Here is a 19,161-nt window from a genome sequence, read left to right on the forward strand (position 1 = left end):
TCACCCTCTCTAAAACCATAACTAGCAACAAAGGCTCAGGACAAAAGCAACCATGAGGGAGAAAAACTATCTTAATTAAATAAGACTGAAGAAGATAATTAACTGGTTCACAACTTGGTTTGTTCCTTCAAGGAATCCTTATTGGGTGGCCATTATGAACCAGCTCCTGTGCCAGGCATTGCCACTGGAATTAAAGGCAATAGGTGACAGCCTTTGGTAAACTGTGATGACCTATACAATTGCCAGTTATTCTGATCCTCCCTTTCCCCACAACTAGACCCTGAATCCCTTCTGGGCAGAAATTCTATCTTCGTATCCCCTACATTCCACATGGTGCCTGGCGCAGAGCACCTTTGAGAATATTCACTTGAAGGACTCAGTGGCGCACGCCTGCAGCTGAAACATTTCTCGTCTCCATTCCATCGGCTACCAGCCCAGACAGAGGCCACTGCTGCCACAAATGCCTCCAAGCTCTGTTCTCTGGGTCCTGTGACTTTTACCTCCTTTCAGAAAATGAACCTATGCCAGGTTCTCTTTATAGTAGAGACCAACTGCATGGCAGAAAGTTAAGCCACTAAGTTAAATGCTCCTCTATGTCTAGATGTATTATGCCCAAGAGTCTTTATGTTGGTGAACAAAGCTAAGGGAAACACTGAGACAAAAGGAAACAGAGAGAACGCAGAGCTTGAACAGATTGGTCCATTTAAAGTACACCGCCCTCCAGCACACTTATTCCTAAGGACGATGCTGGCTTACAGATGTGGGCTTGGCCTCCTCTTCTTCCTCTTTCTCACAAAAGAAAACAAAGGAAAGGAAAAATATTCCCTCGTAAAGAAGCCACTGTTTTTTACACTGCAGCCACATCTTTGAAGGCTCAGTGACACCTGCTTGGACATACACAAAATTCTAGCCTGTGAGTGGTGGTTCCATCCTCCCTATTTAATTTCCGCCTCTTAATATTTGAATTGCTTATTTCAGATGTCCATCAGAAGACTTGAGCAGCTGAAGACTTTTGGTCAATAAGATGTAGAAACCTAAATAATGGTAAAACAAAACCCTCAGAGCTATCCATACGACCTACTACTAATCTCCTGATTGTTTTGAAACAAACGCAACAATACCGTACAGCAAAAGTTAACAAAACTGTAACTTATTGAAATAAATCTCATTACAGTAGTGCTCCTTTCTCTTTAGAATCCTGTAGTTCTATTTTAAATCTTTTCCCTCTTCCAATCATGTATGTGGCTTCCTTCCCTGTTACCCCAGATCAATAAGGTATTAGCATACTAGAGCGGGTACTCAATAAACATTTGTTCAATAAATGAATAAATGAGTGAATAATTATAAAATGTTGGACTAAAGCCCCCAGGAGGTTTGTATTAGTACTATTACAGCATTTTGCATTTGTATGTTCAGGTATATCTAAACAGGACTTAATAACAGGCATCAAGAAGCAGTTAAATATTAATCTATTTCTGCCTTAATAAATCTACTTCAAAATATGACACAATACAACTACAATGAGTAAATGCTGAGATAAAGTTCATTTACAATCATATCGCTTGTATTTACACACTTTAAGATTTGAAATATTAACACTACTGTGGAAATTTATAAACTAAATGCCAATGTGTTTGTAAAATAAAAGGTCTGAAAGAAAAGAAGAATGCACTACGTTAAATCTAGATAAGTGTATTTGGCAATGTAACCAACACTTCTTAAACACATCTTTGAAAAAAAAAAAAAAAGGCTGTACAAAAAGTCTCTATTATATCCCATTAAGAAGGATCAACTTAATACAGAAATTTTTTCAAGATAAGTAACAAGTAGGCCAGAGAGAATATACTAGTAAGAAACTTTATTAGCTATAACAGCTTATGTTTATTACCAAATCTTAAGTCTAATAAACACTATAACATGTAACTTTACCACTATCGAAAAATTCATTATTATTATAGGTATGTTCTGTTATCTTTGTTTTTCAATTCACTTATTTTTTATTATACTGTTAGAAAATAGCTGGATAAAATAGTCTGGATGTAAGTTTGTTCTTACTGAGTTCGCCGCAAAGAAATTATGAAATAACCTAGCAAATAATTATTCTACCTTAAAGGGAAATAAATAAAAGAATAAAAGTCTTCAATAAATAAGAGAAGTTATACATCTAGCAGATCTAAATGACAAGAGGTTATGTCAAACGTTTAAGAAGTAAATGAAAGTAAATATAAATCGGTAATAAGACGGTCGGTCACTATTAAAATGTAGCTCTAATTTGAACTTATTTACTGAACTTTGCTTTTGTTTCCTATATGGTTGGTTTTTAGTGGAGGCATGAATGATCCTGTGATCATTTCAAAAGGGAAGACGGTAGCCAGGCAAACATCCCTTCCAGTGCCTATCAGCACGTCTTTTATGTCTTGGCGTCCATTTTAGAGCATCAGCGAGGTGGTGTATAAAGAAGCTTAGAAAACAAAGGTTGTCATTTTGGCAACCCACATGAACATCGAGTGATTTCAATAAAATGAAGATCAAAATGTTGATGAGTGAAAAAAAAAAAAAGTTGAGGGAACTATTTAAGCTGGACTATGCAAAACACCTGTATTAGATTTCACATATTTTTAAATTGTATTTGTGTACTCCATGTCATCCTCACAACTGCTGATGTGTCATGATAATACCATAAAAACCAATTAAAACAATTGATTATCTAAGGCGCACAATAATATCAAGCTACAAACAAAAAAGAAATTTTTTTTTTTTTGTCAAAGGATTCACAGATCCATGATGACAAACTCAAAACAAAAGCATGGCTCATGGAGCAATCTCTTAAACTGCCCAAAATGATTACTACTTATGTGAATATACATGAATTTCCTGTATTCTTTTAGTACACAAAATGTAAAAGAAAATATATTATTACAGGAAGTCAGAACCTAATTCTACCACTCAAACTCTCTTCTTTAGAAATCGAATACTCACTGACAATGAGGGTGGTCGACAAAAATACGTGCCTTACAGGGCACCTCTCCTATAATAATGCTGATTTTTAAAAGCAGAACTATCACAATCCAACCATACCCAGGCCTAATAGGAAGTATTTATTGTTAAGAAATTAGATATAAAGCATATATATATCTAAGTAGAATACCAGGTAGTATTGGAAAGGAAATCGATGAACTTTCTAGATTTTCCTTCCACTTAAAAACATTTTGAGAGAGGCAGGCTATAGTCATCGTTTAATTATACAATCTAATCAACTAAACACAATAGAATTTTTCTCCAAGTATCTCAAGCACAGCTCACTACTTCTTATCCAAAAGATTTAAATTGCCTATTCTCTGCCATTCCCAGCCATTTCTGCCAACATCATAAAAATTACCTTTTATCATTTCCTTCTCACAATGAGAATTCCCTAATCGCACACATCTTTTAGACAGAGACACCTCCCCACCCACCTCCCCACCCACCTCCAAAAACTGGTTCAGACCAAAGACACACACAAAAATAATGACCAAGCTCACATTTCTTGTTTGCCCTTCAAGCGAAGTCTGGTGTCTTCAGCTTGCCTTTCTGGTCTTCAGTGTTGTCACTCATTGCTGGGGGATGTAGTTTAGGACAGCATGAAGCAGCAGAAATAAAAGCTGTTGCTTTAAGAAAACGTTTTCTTAAACACATGGATAAAACAACTTCTACTCTGACTTCCTGGCTGGGTTGCATAAAATCTTAGAAACACTCCTTGACAAGTGAATGTCTACAAATGGGAAAAAATAAAATAAGATAAAATCTAAAAACTTACGTTCTGAACACATTCCGAAGGAGGTCTGATTTGATTTGAAAGCAGGTTTGTATTGATGAACAAAGTTTATTTTGTAGAAAATTAATAGTCTCTCTAATTAGATTTTTGCCTTGCCATCTTCTACACTGTCAATCCTGTCTCTCATAGTATAATCATACATGCAAAAAAAAAAAAATCAAATACAGTATTTCCCAAATGCATGGACACTGTGGAAGCTTCATTTTGAAAAAGGCTTTTATTTCCCTTAATACTGGTGCCTAAACGTCATTGTATGTACCAACACTTTCAAATAGCCCAAGAGACTTAAAAAGCCTTCTAAGTTTGAAAACCAAAAAGTTCTGAGTTTTCTGTACCCCAGGACGGTTTTCTTTCCTGAAGCTCAAGCCGAGAAAGCAGACAAAAGAAGCTGATTTGACTGAGCTGTGCCAAGTCTTGCCTTTTTTTCTTTCCTCAGCTCTCCCTCTGCCTCTCTCTCTCCCTTCCCTCTCTCTCTCTCTTTCTCTCTCTCACTCTTTTGCTCCCAGTATGGCAACCTTCCGAGCAGTCTTGGCGGAGGTCCAGCCTGTGCCAGCCTGTCTGAATTCTTGTCTCCAAAAGATGTCCTTTGCGGATCAATTAATACATCTGAAAACAGGAAAACTGTGGTACGGTACCCCAATCCTGGCACCAACAGCATCGACTTCTGCCAAATCACCTTACAGATTTCATGGTATCCTACCTTTCATCATCATTACTAACATGTTCCCGGAGCAATAATGGAGTACTAGAAGCCATTCACTGTTCAGCGATAAGGAATCTGTTCCCTAGAAATGTCCATATGCGACATATGCACAACCTGCAGTAAATCAAAATTCTCCTGTGAGAAGAGATGTATGTAACTTTAATAAGCACCACATACTGTATTTCTTTTTATAAGGCTTGCTTTCCCTTGCCCTGATGCAAAGAATCATGGGAGAATAGAGAAGGAGGCATGCAGATTAAAATTAAAACTGTATGCCCAAATAAGTCATGCTTTATCCTAAAGGAAAAGAACAGAGTTCTGATTGATCAGCAATTCCTATGTTCAAGGAAACTCTATTATTAACTGTACCCATCCAAAGTGTTACTGGACATGAAAGGCAGAAAATTTTCTTTTCAAAACACAAATATCATTAAAAGGGGAAAAAAAGAGTGGACAGAGTAAAATTAAGCATCTTTTGATATTCTGAACTTCAAGTATCAACACAGCCACTTGTTTACTAAATTCATACCACCTAATAAGTATAAATAAATGCTGTTTATTTTTATTTGCAGCATGCACAGCTTTTGAAGCGAAACAGCCAGTCTGTGTTTCACACACATACCTGTCCTTTGTGGATCAGGTAATACATTTAAAAACAGGAAACTGTGGGTATGGTATTCAAATTCCAGCACCAAGAGCATCGCGGTCTACAAAATCATATTTCATTTAAGAAATCATTTTTACCTCTGGTGTTTGAAAATACAGAATACTCTAGACGTGGTTTCATAGAAAGAACCCAGAACAGTAGCCTCTAGTCTTTGGCTCAGTCCTTCTAACTTATGTAACCTCAGGGTTTTCAACTGCTTAATCCATATAATACTTAGTTTGCTTTTCTATCAAATATAAAAATCAGTGATTTCCTCCTCTGTGCTCCCAAAACACTCTGTTTATATTCAGTATACCTCCATTCTAAATGTATAATAATTGGTTGAGTATGTGTCCTCTACCAACCAAATGTGTCATCCTCATAGAGAGGACCATTTGTCACTTACCTAAGAAACCTGAAAGTCTTGCAAGGAGTCTTGCATATGCAGGAGCTCAACAAATCTATTGTGAATGAATTATGGGGATCAATCATATAAACATCACTCTGAAGTTCTATAAAACTATGAAATATAGCACTGAAAAACCAAACAACATCCTACTAAACCATACAGTTGACAGATGAGAGAAATGCTACAGAGATACCTTGAGGGACAAACTAAAGCAGTAACCAAAAGGTTCCATATTACCCTTTCAAATAAGGACTGACAGGCAGTGTGACAGTGGATTTGCAATTTCTAATCAAAGTGTTGAAACCAAAGACAAAGAGAAAATCTTGAAAGTAGCAAGAACTGACTCTTCAGGTATAGTAAGTTCCCTACATATGAACCTTCAAGATGCAAACTTTCAAAGATGTGAACGTGTGTTTACCTGTCCAATTACATAAGTCAGTTCACATGTCTGGCATACATTGTTACACGCATGCATCTTCTACAAGCGGTTGAGCTTTTAAGTACTTAACTGTACAGTACTTTACTGTACTCCATTACTGTACTAAAGCAGTAGAATATCTTTATTTCAAGTCCAGGAGGTACAAAAGCAAGTGTTAAAGCAGCAGTGATGTAGCTGGTCCTGCTAAGAAGTGCCAGGCGATAACAATGGAAACTAAAGTGAAAATAATTTAGAGAGTGGAGCAAGGTTTATAGGATATAAACCTACACAGTACAGTACAGTACTATACAGCCAATAGTGTTAGTCGGGTACCGAGGCTAACTTTGTTGGACTTACAAACAAATTGGGCTTATGAATGTGCTCTGGGGATGGAATGTGTTCGTATACAGGGGACTTACTGAACAAAGAAGGCTTCAAGAGATTAACAGCTGACTGATCAGTGAAAACCATGGAGGCCAGAAGGAGGTGGTATGACACACCAAAAGCCCTGAAAGGAAAACATCACCCACCAGGAATTCTGTCAGCAAAACTCTCCTTCACAATTCAAGCAGATATTAAGACACTCCCAGATAAACAAAAACAAGAGTTTATTGTTAGCAGATCTGCCCTATAAGAAACACTAAAGGAATTTTCCTTCAGGCTGCAATGAAAGGAGACTAGATAGCAACTCAAATCCACATGAAGAAATAAAAAGCACAGGTAAACCCACAGAAGCAAATGTTAAAAACAGTAGAAATATATGTTTTGTTTGTAATTCTTTTTCTTTTATTTGATTTCAAAGACAAAAGCATAAAGCAGAATTATAAAATATTGTTGATAGGCACATAATGTATGAAGATTTGCAACAATAGACTAAAGGAAGGATCAACCAGCTATATAGGAAAAAGCTTCTGTGTACCACTAAAGTTAAGTGGGTATTAATCTTAATTGCATCACTATAAATTAAGATGTTAACTATAATTACCACAGCAATCACTAAGAAAACAACAATGGAATTAAAATGTTACCATAGAAAAATATTTATTTAAAACAAAAGAAGGTGGTAATGAAAGGACAAAGACATAAAAAGACAGATACATAGAAAATAACAAAATGGCAAAAGTAAATCCAACCTTACCAGTATTTAATAAAATGTAAATAAACTAAAGGCTCCAATTAAAAGACACAGATAGGCAGGATGAGTAAAAATAAATGACCCAACTCCATTCTCTCTATAAGAGATACATTTTGGGTCCAAAGAAACAAATAGGTTGAAAGAAAAGAATAAAAAAACCTACACCACCCAAACAGCAACCAAAAGAAAGCTGGAGTGATTTACTACTATAAGATAGAATAAACATTAAGACAAAAATTATTATTAGAAGAAAATAAGGACAATTTCTAATGATAAAAGGGTCAGTTAATCAAGAAGATACAACCATTATAAACATATACATGCAAAACAAAAAAGTTCAAAATGCATAAAGCAAAACATGAAATAAATGAAGGAATAGACAATGCAACAAATAAACAATTCAATAATGGTCACAGACTTCAGTAAACAACTTTCAATAATGGATAAAACAACTAGATAGACGTTAGCATGAAAATAGAAGATTCGAACACCATTGGTAAGTAACTAGGCCTAACAGACATTTATAGAATACTGCCCTCAAGAGCAGCAGAATGCACATTCTTCTCAGGGGCACAAGGAACATCTTCAGGACAACATTTTAGGCCATAAAACAAGCTCCAATAAATTTAAAGGATTTGAAACCATACTAAGTATATCTTCAACCACAATGGTATAAATGTAGGAATCAGTAATAGGGAAAAAGATTAGGAAAGTCACAAATATATCAAAATTAAATAATGCTCCTGAATAACCAATTAAAAAATATAAAGACTAGAGTGGAATGTTTAGCAAGAAAATAGAAGATTTGAACAACACTGTCAAAAGTAGGAAATCAAGAGATACCTGGAAGAACAGGCAAGTTTGGCCCTGGCGTACAAAATGAAGCAGGGCAAAGACTAACAGAGTATTGCCAAGAGAACGCACTGGTCATAGCAAACACCCTCTTCCAACAACACAAGAGAAGACTCTACACATGGACATCACCAGATGGTCAACACCAAAATCAGACTGATTATATTCTTTGCAGCCAAAGAGGGAGAAGCTCTATACAGCCAGCAAAAACAAGACCAGGAGCTGACTGTGGCTCAGATCATGAACTCCTTACTGCAAAATTCAGACTTAATTGAAGAAAGTAGGGAAAACCACTAGGACATTCAGGTGTGACCTAAATCAAATCCCTTATGATTATACAGTGGAAGCGACAAATAGATTCAAGGGATTAGATCTGATAGAGTGCCTGAAGAACTATGGATAGACGTTCATAACATTGTATAGGAGGTGGTGATCAAAACCATCCCCAAGAAAAAAAAGCAAAAAGGCAAAGTGGTTGTCTGAGGAGGCCTTACAAATAGGTGAGAAAAGAAGAGAAGTGAAAAGCAAAGGAGAAAAGGAAAGATATATCAATTTGAATGAAGAGTTCCAAATAATAGCAAGGAGAGATGATGAAGCCTTAGGAGAGATGATGAAGCCTTCGTAAGTGATCAGTGCAAAGAAAGAGAGGAAAACAATAGAATGGGAAAGACTAGAGATCTCTTCAAGAATATTAGAGACACCAAGGGAACATTTCATGCAAAAATGGGCTCAATAAAGGACAGAAATGGTATGGACCTAACAGAAGCAGAAGATATTAAGAAGAGGTGGCAAGAATACACAGAAGAACTGTACAAAAAAGATCTTCACGACCCAGATAATCACGATGGTGTGATCACTCACCTACAGCCAGACATGCTGGAATGTGAAGTCAAGTGGGCCTTGGGAAGCATCACTACGAACAAAGCTAGTGGAGGCGATGGAATTCAAGCTGACCTATTTCAAATCCTGAAAGATGATGCTGTGAAAGTGCTGTGCTCAATATGCCAGCAAATACAGAAAACTCAGCAGTGGCCACACGACTGGAAAAAGTCAGTTTTCATTCCAATCCTAAAGAAAGGCAATGCCAAAGAATACTCAAACTATCGCACAGTTGCACTCATCTCACACACTAACAAAGTAAGGCTCAAAATTCTCCAAGCTAGGCTTCAACAGTACATGAACCAAGAACTTCCAGATGTTCAGGCTGGATTTAGAAAATGCAGAGGAACCAGAGATCGAATTGTCAACATCCGCTGGATCATCGAAAAAGCAAGAGTTCCAGAAAAACATCTACTTCTTCATTGACTATGCTAAAGCCTTTTTGACTGTGTGGATCACAACAAACTGTGGAAAATTCTTCAAGAGATGGGAATACCAGACCTCCTTACCTGCCTCCTGAGAAATCTGTGTGCAGGTCAAGAAGCAACAGTTAGAACCAGACATGGAATAACAGACTGGTTCCAAATTGGGAAAGGAGTATGTCAAGGCTGTATATTGTCACTTTCTTTATTTAACGTCTATGCAGAGTACATCATGTGAAATTCTGGGCTAGATGAAGCACAAGCTGGAATCAAGATTTCCAGGAGAAATATCAATAACCTCAGATACACCCCCTTATGGCAGAAAGTGAAGAGGAAATGAAGAGCCTCTTGATGAAAGTGAAAGAGGAGAGTGAAAAGCCTAGTTTAAAACTCAATGTTCAAAAAACTAAGATCATAGTATCTGGTCCCATCACTTCATGGCAAGTAGATGGAGAAACAATGGAAACAGTGACAGACTTTATTTTCTTGGGCTCCAAAATCACTGCAGATGGTGACTACAGCCATGAAATTAAAAGATGCTTGCTCCTTGGAAGAAAAATTATGACAACCTAGACAGCTTATTAAAAAGTAGAGACATGACTTTGCCAACAAGGGTCCTTATAGTCAAAGTTATGGTTTTCCCAATAGTTATGTATGGATGTGAGAGTTGGACCACAAAGAAAGCTGAGCACTGAAGTATTGTTGCTTTTGAACTGTAGTGTTGGAGAAGACTCTTGAGAGTCCCTTGGACTGCAAGGAGATCAAACCAATCAATTCTACAGGAAATAAGTCCTAAATATTTGAATAATTGGAAGGACCTATGCTAAAGCTGAAGCTCCAACTTTGGCCACCTCATGCAAGTGCTGACTCATTGGAAAAGACCCTGATGGTGAGAAAGATTGAAGGCAGGAGAAGAAGGGGACGAGAGAGGACAGTATGGCTGGATGGCATCACCAATTCAATGGACATGAGTTTGAGCAAGCTCATGGAGTTGGTGATGGACAGGAAACCCTGGCATGCTGCAGTCCATGGGGTTGCAAAGAGTCAGTCATGAGCGACTGAACTGAGCTGAGAGTGGAACTAAATGAAATAGAGAATAGAAATTGACACAGAAAATCAAAGATACTGTAAGAAAACCACACACCAATATCCCTTATGATTATCCCTGTAAAATTTCTGAACAAAACATTAACAAACTGAATGTAGCAACAAATAAAAAGGATCATAAACCTTGACCAAGTGGGAATTAGACCAGGAATGCAAGATTGGTTCAACACAGAAAAATCAATGAAATATACTATATTAATAAAGGATAAAAACCACTTGCATCAAAAGACAGAAAAAGCATCTGACAAACCAAATACCTTTCATGATTAGAAATCTACGTCTTCAGAAAGAAAGGAAAAGCACTGAAGGAATAAATGAAGGTAAAAACTTTTATTGTTCTTATTTTTAATTGATCGAACAGATAACAGTTGCTCAAAATGATAGCAATAATGTATTCAGTTATATATGCTTAGGCATATACATACATGTGGGAGCTTCCCTGACAGCAATAAAGAACCTGCTTGCAACCAAGAGACTCAGGTTCAATCCCTGGGTCGGGAAGATCCCCTGGAGAAGGAAATGACAACCCACTCCAGAATTCTTGCCTGGGAAACCGCATGGACAAAGAAGCCTGGCAGAGCTACAGTTCATGGGGTTACAAGAGAGTAGGATATGACTTAGCAACTAAAAAAAAAAAAAAAATACATATATGTATATATGCTGATGTACAGTTACATATAAGCAAAATGAATGACAGCAATGATACAAGAGTCAAGAAGGATTAACTAGGATTATTTTGTTATTATAAGGCACTCATGCTACCCATGAAGGAGTATAACATTATTTGAAACTGGATTTGGATTAGTTGTATAACTGATATACTGATAAAGGCAAGAAAACTGAATCATACGAAATGCTCAATTAAAACCACAAAAGGCAGGGGAAAAATACAAGACAAAAACAGATATAAAACAAGGCAACAAATAGAAAAGAGAAACAAACATGGTAGATATTTATCCAAGTATATCAATTTTCACCTTGAACACCAATACTCTACATGCATCAATACAAGACAAGAGATTGTCACTGTGGATCAAAAACATATTTCTACACAAAAAAAACTGTACACAAATGTTCATAACAGCATTATTCATAATAGCCAAAAAGTGAAAACAATCCAAATGTCCATCAACTGTTGAACAGGTAAACAAAATGTGTTTTCTCCATACTGTGGAATATTATTCAGCAATAAAAAGGGATGAAACCGCAATGCATGCCACAATATGGATGGCCTTTGAAAAATGTATGCTAAGTAAAAGAAGCCAGACACAAAGTCCACATACTATATGTTTCTATGTATTGAAAGGTCCAGAACAGGCAAGTGTACAGACACAAGACTAGCGGTTCCAGGGGCTGGGCAGCAAGAACAACAGGGAGTGGCTGCTCCTGGGTACGAGGTTTCCCCTTGGAGTGAAGAACGTGCTATGGAATTAGTGGTGATGGCTGCACAACACAGTCAGTATACTAAGACCCACTGGACTCTATACTACAGAATGGTGGGGTTTACAGCCTGGGAAGTGAAAAGTGAAAGTGTTAGTCACTCTGCCATGTCTGACTTTGAGACCCCATGGACTATAGCCCGCTAGGCTCCTCTGTCCATGAAATTCTTTTCAGGCAAGAATAATGAAGTGGGTAGCCATTCCCTTCTCCAGGGGATCTTCCCAACCCAGGGACTAAACCTGGGTTTCCTGCATTGCAGGCCAGATTCTTTACCATCTGAGCCACCAGGGAAGCTAAAACCCACTGGATTGTATACCACAGAATGGTGGATTTTACGGTATGTCAATTATATCTCAATAAAGAAAAGAGTTGCAGTCCATCTCTCCAGTATTTCTAAGTGTTATAAATGATTATACCCCTGGGTAAACCCTCAAAAACCCTTCAAGCCTCTTTCTTAAAGGAAATACTACACATTAGCTCTTCCCATGCAGTCCAATGACAGTGGGCTTACCAAGACCTTCTCGGTGCAAACCCATGTTCTGACTCAACCTTTTAATCTCGGCCTTTCTCCACCTCTCTGTGTTCCCCCGCTCCCAGCTCCCCACTTCAGTGGGACACTACTCCCCGTACCCACACAGGATACTGACCAGGAGACCCCAAATTCATAAACATGGGACATTTCTTTCCACTGTGTACTGTTTATCTGATTCACTGGTGGCCTCAAAACCTTCTATTGATTCAAACTCTCCGAGAGAAAGTACACTCAGAAGGCATTGATTCTCAGAAGTTTTATCTAACCCACAAGTTAGTGGTTTCAGATAGGAGCTTGGTCTTTCTACAGACAGCCAAAGTGTATTGAGGGCAGCAGAAGAAATACAGGGTCAAAATGCAAGACTTCCTCTAAACCTGTGGTTTTTCAAACTTCCTTGCACGGATCCTTGGAGATGCTGCAGGGCCTTCACAGAGGTGAAAGAAAAGATAAGCAGGCAGTGTTCTAGGGCAAAAGCCCTGCATTGACCAGAGTAGTTCTGCTTTTATGATGTGTATGTTTGGGGTTCACACAAGATTCTATTTGGCCAAAAAAAGAAAAAAAGGTTTTCTTTAAAAAAAAAAAAAGTTTAATTTCCTTTGTATGTATATATACGTGCTTAGTCGTGTCTGACTCTTTGTGACCTTATGGTCTATAGTCCACCAGGCTCCTCTGTCCATGGGATTTTGCAGGCAAGAATAGTGGAGTGGGTTACCATTTCCTTCTCCACTGGATCTTGCCAACCCAGGGATCAAACCCGCATCTCTTGCGTTGCAGGCGGATTCTTTACCACCAGTCCTTTACTTTAAGCCAATTCAGGAAAACACTCCCTAACGAGCTAACTTGACAATGACTTCTAAGACTGCAGCCCTCTCAGAATGTTTACAATATGAGCTAATGTTGTCATCTGAGATTTAAGATAGTCATGGGGAGCTACTCCCTAACATATTGAGATTATATCTACCTCATCCACAAGATAGAAAATAGAGTTACTGGACCATTTACCTACTGTCTTTTGCTCCCTAGATTTATATCTTTAGAGTTATAATCTGAAACCCCAAAGAGCATGAATCTGATCTTCTTTCCCAGCTACGCATTAAGTCTTGAATACAGTTACGCGCTCAGGAATAACTCTCAAGCACTATCTGAATGACGACTTTGTGCCAGGTGTGTGCAAGGACATGAAGCCCCTGCCATCACAGGGCAGATATGTCAACAGGTAATTACAATTCCAGGTCATCTGTCAGCTATGAGAGAAGCATGTCCACAACATCCTACGGACATAGGAAAGAAATAAGCTGCTGAAGAGTCATCTACCCACCAACTAAAAGTCAAACACATGTCATTCTAGTTAGAATGAATAGAGAAGTTTAAAAAGTGTACTCAAATCATTTTATACACATTTGTTGTGTTCATATTACACTTAAGTTAATGCTCTGGGGGATCCAGAGGCACATCAGAAATCACCCCAGCCCTCAAGAAGCTGAAAGTCTAGTACGAAGATAAGATACCTACAAAATACTCCACTTTATGTGATAGATGTTATTATTTAAATATCTCCCCATATAGGTATATGTATGGCTGATTCATTTTGCTGTACAGCAGAAACTAACACAGCATTGTAAAGCAACTATACTCCATCAAAAATTAATTTTAAAAAGTAAATAAGTAAATAAAAATATCTCCCCAAATCCAAATGTTCCCATGTTCCTTCCTGGAGTACACAATATAAAAATAAATTGCCTGTCTACAAAGCTTGAGTGTGAAATTGTGACGGCCATCCTTCCTAAAGCCAATCCAAATTATATCCACTCTCTCTTTCCTCTCTCCTCCCCTCTCTCTTTCTCCTTCTTTCTTACTTCTCTTCTTTCTCCCTTCTCTAACATCATGCATTTAGTTGTTACCTGCATTCATTAAGTCACTATTTACTGAGCACTTGCTTATGTACAAAATATAGGGTCAGAAGCCACAATGGACACAAAAATGAAATAAAATTCATATATTAGTAATAATAATCATGATAATAAGCACTTTCACATTCACTAATGCATTCACTCCTCATCCAGCCTTTGGAGGAAGACAGGTCTTACTTTATAGAGGAAACTGACATCAAAGGAAGTTACATGACTTGTCCAGGGCATCAGACACCTATCTAGAGTACAGAAAACTGAAGCAACTATTCCAGGTTTCATTACTTGAGGAAGTTAAGAAGATGCAATGAACACAAGCAGCCTCATACATCCCTTTACCTACTGAACAATCCCTCTGGGTGGTAAACTCTGAGTGGCACCTCAAAGCCAACTTGGCCAAACCAGAAATCTTGATTTCTCTTAGAAAAGTTCTTTCCTCCCTCAGCCTCCATTAAACGAGAGTCCAAGAGTCATCCCGGATTCATCTTCCATCAGCCACTAGAAAGGCTAAAAGGAAAAAGATTAACACCAGGAGCTGGTAAGGATGCTGGAAACTGGAACCTCTTACACTGTGATGGGAATGTAACACGGTAAACACCTTGGCAGTTTCTTTAAAAGTTCAATTTATACTCATTGAAGGAGCCAATGATGTCCACCCCTAAGTCTACCTGTGAGAACACATGTCCACACAAAGACCTGGGCAGGAACATTCACTGGAGAATTACTCCTAATAGACAAAGACTGGAAACTACCCACAGTCCACCGGGTGAGGAATGGACAACAAAATGTGGTCTACCTTTCACTACTACATGGTGAAAAGGTACAAATTACTAACAAATTCAACAACGTGGATGAAGCTCAGAAACACTGTACTAAAGGGGAAAAGGCAGACAGACGGGACTACATGTTGCACAATCCAATGCCTATAAAATACACTTAAAAAGATAAAACTGCAGAAACAGAAAGCAGATCATTTGTGGTGTGGGGCTGGGGTAGGAGAAAGGATTGACAGCAAACAAGCAAGAGAGAACTTTGCAGGGTGAGGGAAGTGTTTTCAATTGAACTGCACTGCTCATTTCAAGACTTCAATTTATTAAAAGTCATCAAACCATACACTCAGGACAGGTGAACAGTTGAAGTGTTTAGCAATAATTTACTTCATCCAAGACACTGTATTAGGCCCCAAAGGAGGGACTAAGACACTGTCCCCACCCTGAAGGAGCTCCCAGCCCCCTTCTTCCAATTGCAGAAAGAGAACATGGACATCACAGACATCACACACCAAAAAATGACCGCCCAATAAATGGAACAGGCAGTGAATGTGACAAAGACCAGAGCAATGGGGAGCAAGGTGTTGGGGAGGCCTTACAGAGGAGGTTAGGTTTAACTAACCTCTGAAGGATGGATGATCATCAGAAAAGTGGGATCTGGAGGGCCGTCCTGAGGAAAGACCCAGGGCAGGAATGAGCAATTAGTGGGGCAGGCTGGCCGAAACAGAGGCCACGGAGAGAGCAGAAAGGGGCCCAGCAACCGTGGAAGCATGAAGCCTGGGCCTTCTCATGCGGCTTCCTCAGACCTCAGGCATCTGAGCACCACGTTTATGATTTTTGCCATATTTAAAATTATAGTATGATTTATGTATTATTGGCTTAACATAATTCTCACTTATTTTACCTAGATTCATTTCTAAAGGAGACTATAATACAACTAGACGATGAAAACTAGCATCTTTGCCAAAAACAGAAAATACTATAAATACGGGTGTATTAAATTGTCAAAGCCTGAAGCCATCTCTAAGCCAGAGGCCTATCTCTATTAAAAAGAAAGACTTAACAAGTGAGGGAGAAGGCTTAAAAACACTCAACATTCAAGCACCAAACTGGTACTTTCCTTGATATAATCGGAAGAGCTAAAGACAATTGAAAAAATGAATAGCTTTCTCTCTGTGGTTTAGTCTCATTTATGCCATAGCTTTGAACTGTCTAATATCACCCTGTATTAGGAGTTCCACATTGTGGAAAATGCTGGAGTACAGTAAATCCTGGGGGCGGGGGAGCGGGACAGAAGGGATAATTAATATTTATTTAGCATTTACTACGTGCCAGTCACTGTTCTAAACATTTCTCATGTAATCCTCATAGTAACAATACCTACCTCAAAAGGGTACTGTCAACCTATTTTCAGATTAAGAAACTGAGGCATACAGAGTTTAACTAACTTGTCCAAGGTCATACAACTTGCCCAAGGTCACACAGTTAATAAATGGCAGAGCTGGGACTGAACCCAGGCAGCCTGTCTCCAGTCTATGAACTTAACCATTGCAACTGAGCAGATTCTCATGTGAAATGACATTTCTGGAAGATTCATCTGGCTATGATTTGCTTGCTGAACTAAAGGAAAGAGAGGCCAGAAGACTACTGCAATGACCCAGGCAACTACGGATCCCTTGGGCAGCTGGGCTGGAAGGGTTTATTGCCATTTGCTGTGGACAGCAGAGGGCAGTAGAGGGCTGTGGAGCAATAGCTGGGCCCCCCGCCCAGACTTCCAGCCAGGGACTTCCGATGCAGAAGGGAAACAGGCCTAAGACTCAAGTCAGAGATGCACAGCCTACACCAGAAACAGAAGGGCTAGGGACACCACCGTCCTTAGGGACCAGGAGAAGTCAACCCTGGACGTGGGGATGAGCCCAGAGCGAGCAAAGAGGTGCTAGCGGAGCAGCGTCTCAGAGCGGCCAGGTGGCTGAGACACCAGGCCCTGGGCTGCCCCTAAAGACCTCCTACACTCTGACACTAAGCTCTTCCATATTTCACTTCCAAAAGTAACAGCAACACCATGACCTCTTTTTTTTTTTTTTTAATGGATTTCAGGTCTTTCAAAAGCAGGAAATATGGATGTATCTTGGCCTAAACCTCCTTTAAATTCAAAATACACACTTAGGGCTAGTATCCAGTTCTCAGACAGAGTGTTTTAAAATTAAAATTAAGATACACATTTAAATGGCATTTCCAAGCTTCTGACAGGTCTGAAATATCTTGAATACCGACACCATTCATCCACAGACATAAAAATTGCTTTATTACCTTAAATCTTCCAAAATCATTGTTTGAAAAAAAAAAATAAGATAGCAGATAAAACTGTCAGAAAACCTCCTCAAAGAAAACGCTCTATGCATGGAAAAAGAAAGACTCAAAAAATTAAGAACAAGAATAACTTATCTGGACTGCCTGGTTTGATGCTAAACTCAGGCTTTGTTAAAAAGGTAGAAAAATTCAACTTTGTAAGTTGGGAAAATGTGATTTCTTATTTCCCAGGAGAAAAGCTTTAAGAGCATCAATAGATTTCTCTGGATATCAAGTATTTCTCCATTATTGTGAGTAAATTATATTTAGATCAAAATCAGACGGATTAAATTTCCCTTAAAATACCCAAGAGATTTTAAAAATACAAGGAAACATGTCACATATCCAAAAACAATATTTTATCCTAATACCTCTGTGGAAATATCTCCCCATTAGAATAATTAGCCAGAAAACAAAATTAACCGGAGTTTTAGATATACTAAGTTCAGTATTCTTGCCTTGAGAACCTCATGAACAGTATGAAAAGGCAAAAAGATAGGACACTGAAAGATGAACTCCCCAGGTCAGTAGGTGCCCAATATGCTACTGGAGATCAGTGGAGAAATAACTCCAGAAAGAACGAAGGGATGGAGCCAAAGCAAAAACAACAACCAGTTGTGAATGGGACTGGTGATAGAAGCAAGATTCGATACTGTAAAGAGCAATACTGCATAGGAACCCGGAATGTTAGGTCCATGAATTAAGGCAAATTGGAAGTGGTCAAACAGGAGATGACAAGAGTGAACATTGACATTCCAGGAATCAGTGAACTAAGATGGACTGGAATGGGTGAATTTAACTCAGATGACCATTATATCTGCTACTGTGGGCAGGAATCCCTTAGAAAAAATGGAGTAGCCATCATGGTCAACAAAAGAGTCCAAAATCCAGTACTTGGATGCAGTCTCAAAAACGACAGAATGACCTCTGTTCGTTTCCATGGCAAACCATTCAATATCACGGTGATTCAAGTCTATGCCCCAACCAGTAACACCAAAGAAGCTGAAGTTGAACAGTTCTGTGAAGACCTACAAGACCTTCTAGAACTAACACCCCAAAAAGATGTCCTTTTCATTATAGGGGACTGGAATGCAAAAGTAGGAAGTCAAGAAACACCTGGACTAACGGGCAAATTTGGCCTTGGAGTACAGAATGAAGCAAGGTAAAGGTTAATAGACTTCTGCCAAGAGAATACACTGGTCATAGCAAATACCCTCTTCCAACAACACAAGAGAAGACTCTACACATGGACATCACCAGATGGTTGACACTGAAATCAGACTGATTATATTCTTTGCAGCCAAAGATGGAGACGCTCTATACGGTCAGCAAAAACAAGACTGGGAGCTGCCTGTGGCTCAGATCATGAACTCCTTATTGCCAAATTCAGACTGAAATCAAAAAAGTGGAGAAAACCACTAAACCATTCAGGTATGACCTAAATCAAATCCCTTATGACTATACAGTGGAAGTGAGAAATAGATTTAAGGGACTAGATCTGATAGACAGAGTGCCTGATGAACTATGGATGGAGGTCCATGACATTGTATGGGAGACAGGAATCAAGACTATCCCCAAGAAAAAGAAATGCAAAAAAAAAGCAAAATGGGTGTCTGAGAAGGCCTTACAAATAGCTGTGAAAAGACAGGAAGTGAAAAGCAGAGGAGAAAAGGAAAGATATACCCATTTGAATGCAGAGTTCCAAAGAATACCAAGGAGAGATAAGAAAGCCTTCCTCAGTGATAAGTGCAAAGAAATATAGGAGAACAATAGAATGG

At 38.6% G+C, this 19,161-nt stretch overlaps 1 protein-coding gene across 4 annotated transcripts in view; it reads right to left on the reverse strand.

Moving 5' to 3' along the window:
- MSRA (methionine sulfoxide reductase A) overlaps positions 1-19,161 on the reverse strand; it is a 383,805-nt gene that overhangs the window by 332,649 nt on the left and 31,995 nt on the right. The window contains exon 1 of one of the 4 annotated variants that reach the window (XM_005209837.4): positions 3,797-4,185. Within the exon in view, the coding sequence (XP_005209894.1) occupies positions 3,797-3,809 (13 nt within the window). The 5' untranslated portion in view covers positions 3,810-4,185. 4 annotated transcript variants of the gene reach the window in all.

The sequence above is a fragment of the Bos taurus genome, chromosome 8 (assembly GCF_002263795.3).
Source record: "Bos taurus isolate L1 Dominette 01449 registration number 42190680 breed Hereford chromosome 8, ARS-UCD2.0, whole genome shotgun sequence".
In the NCBI taxonomy this organism is placed as follows: domain Eukaryota; kingdom Metazoa; phylum Chordata; class Mammalia; order Artiodactyla; family Bovidae; genus Bos; species Bos taurus.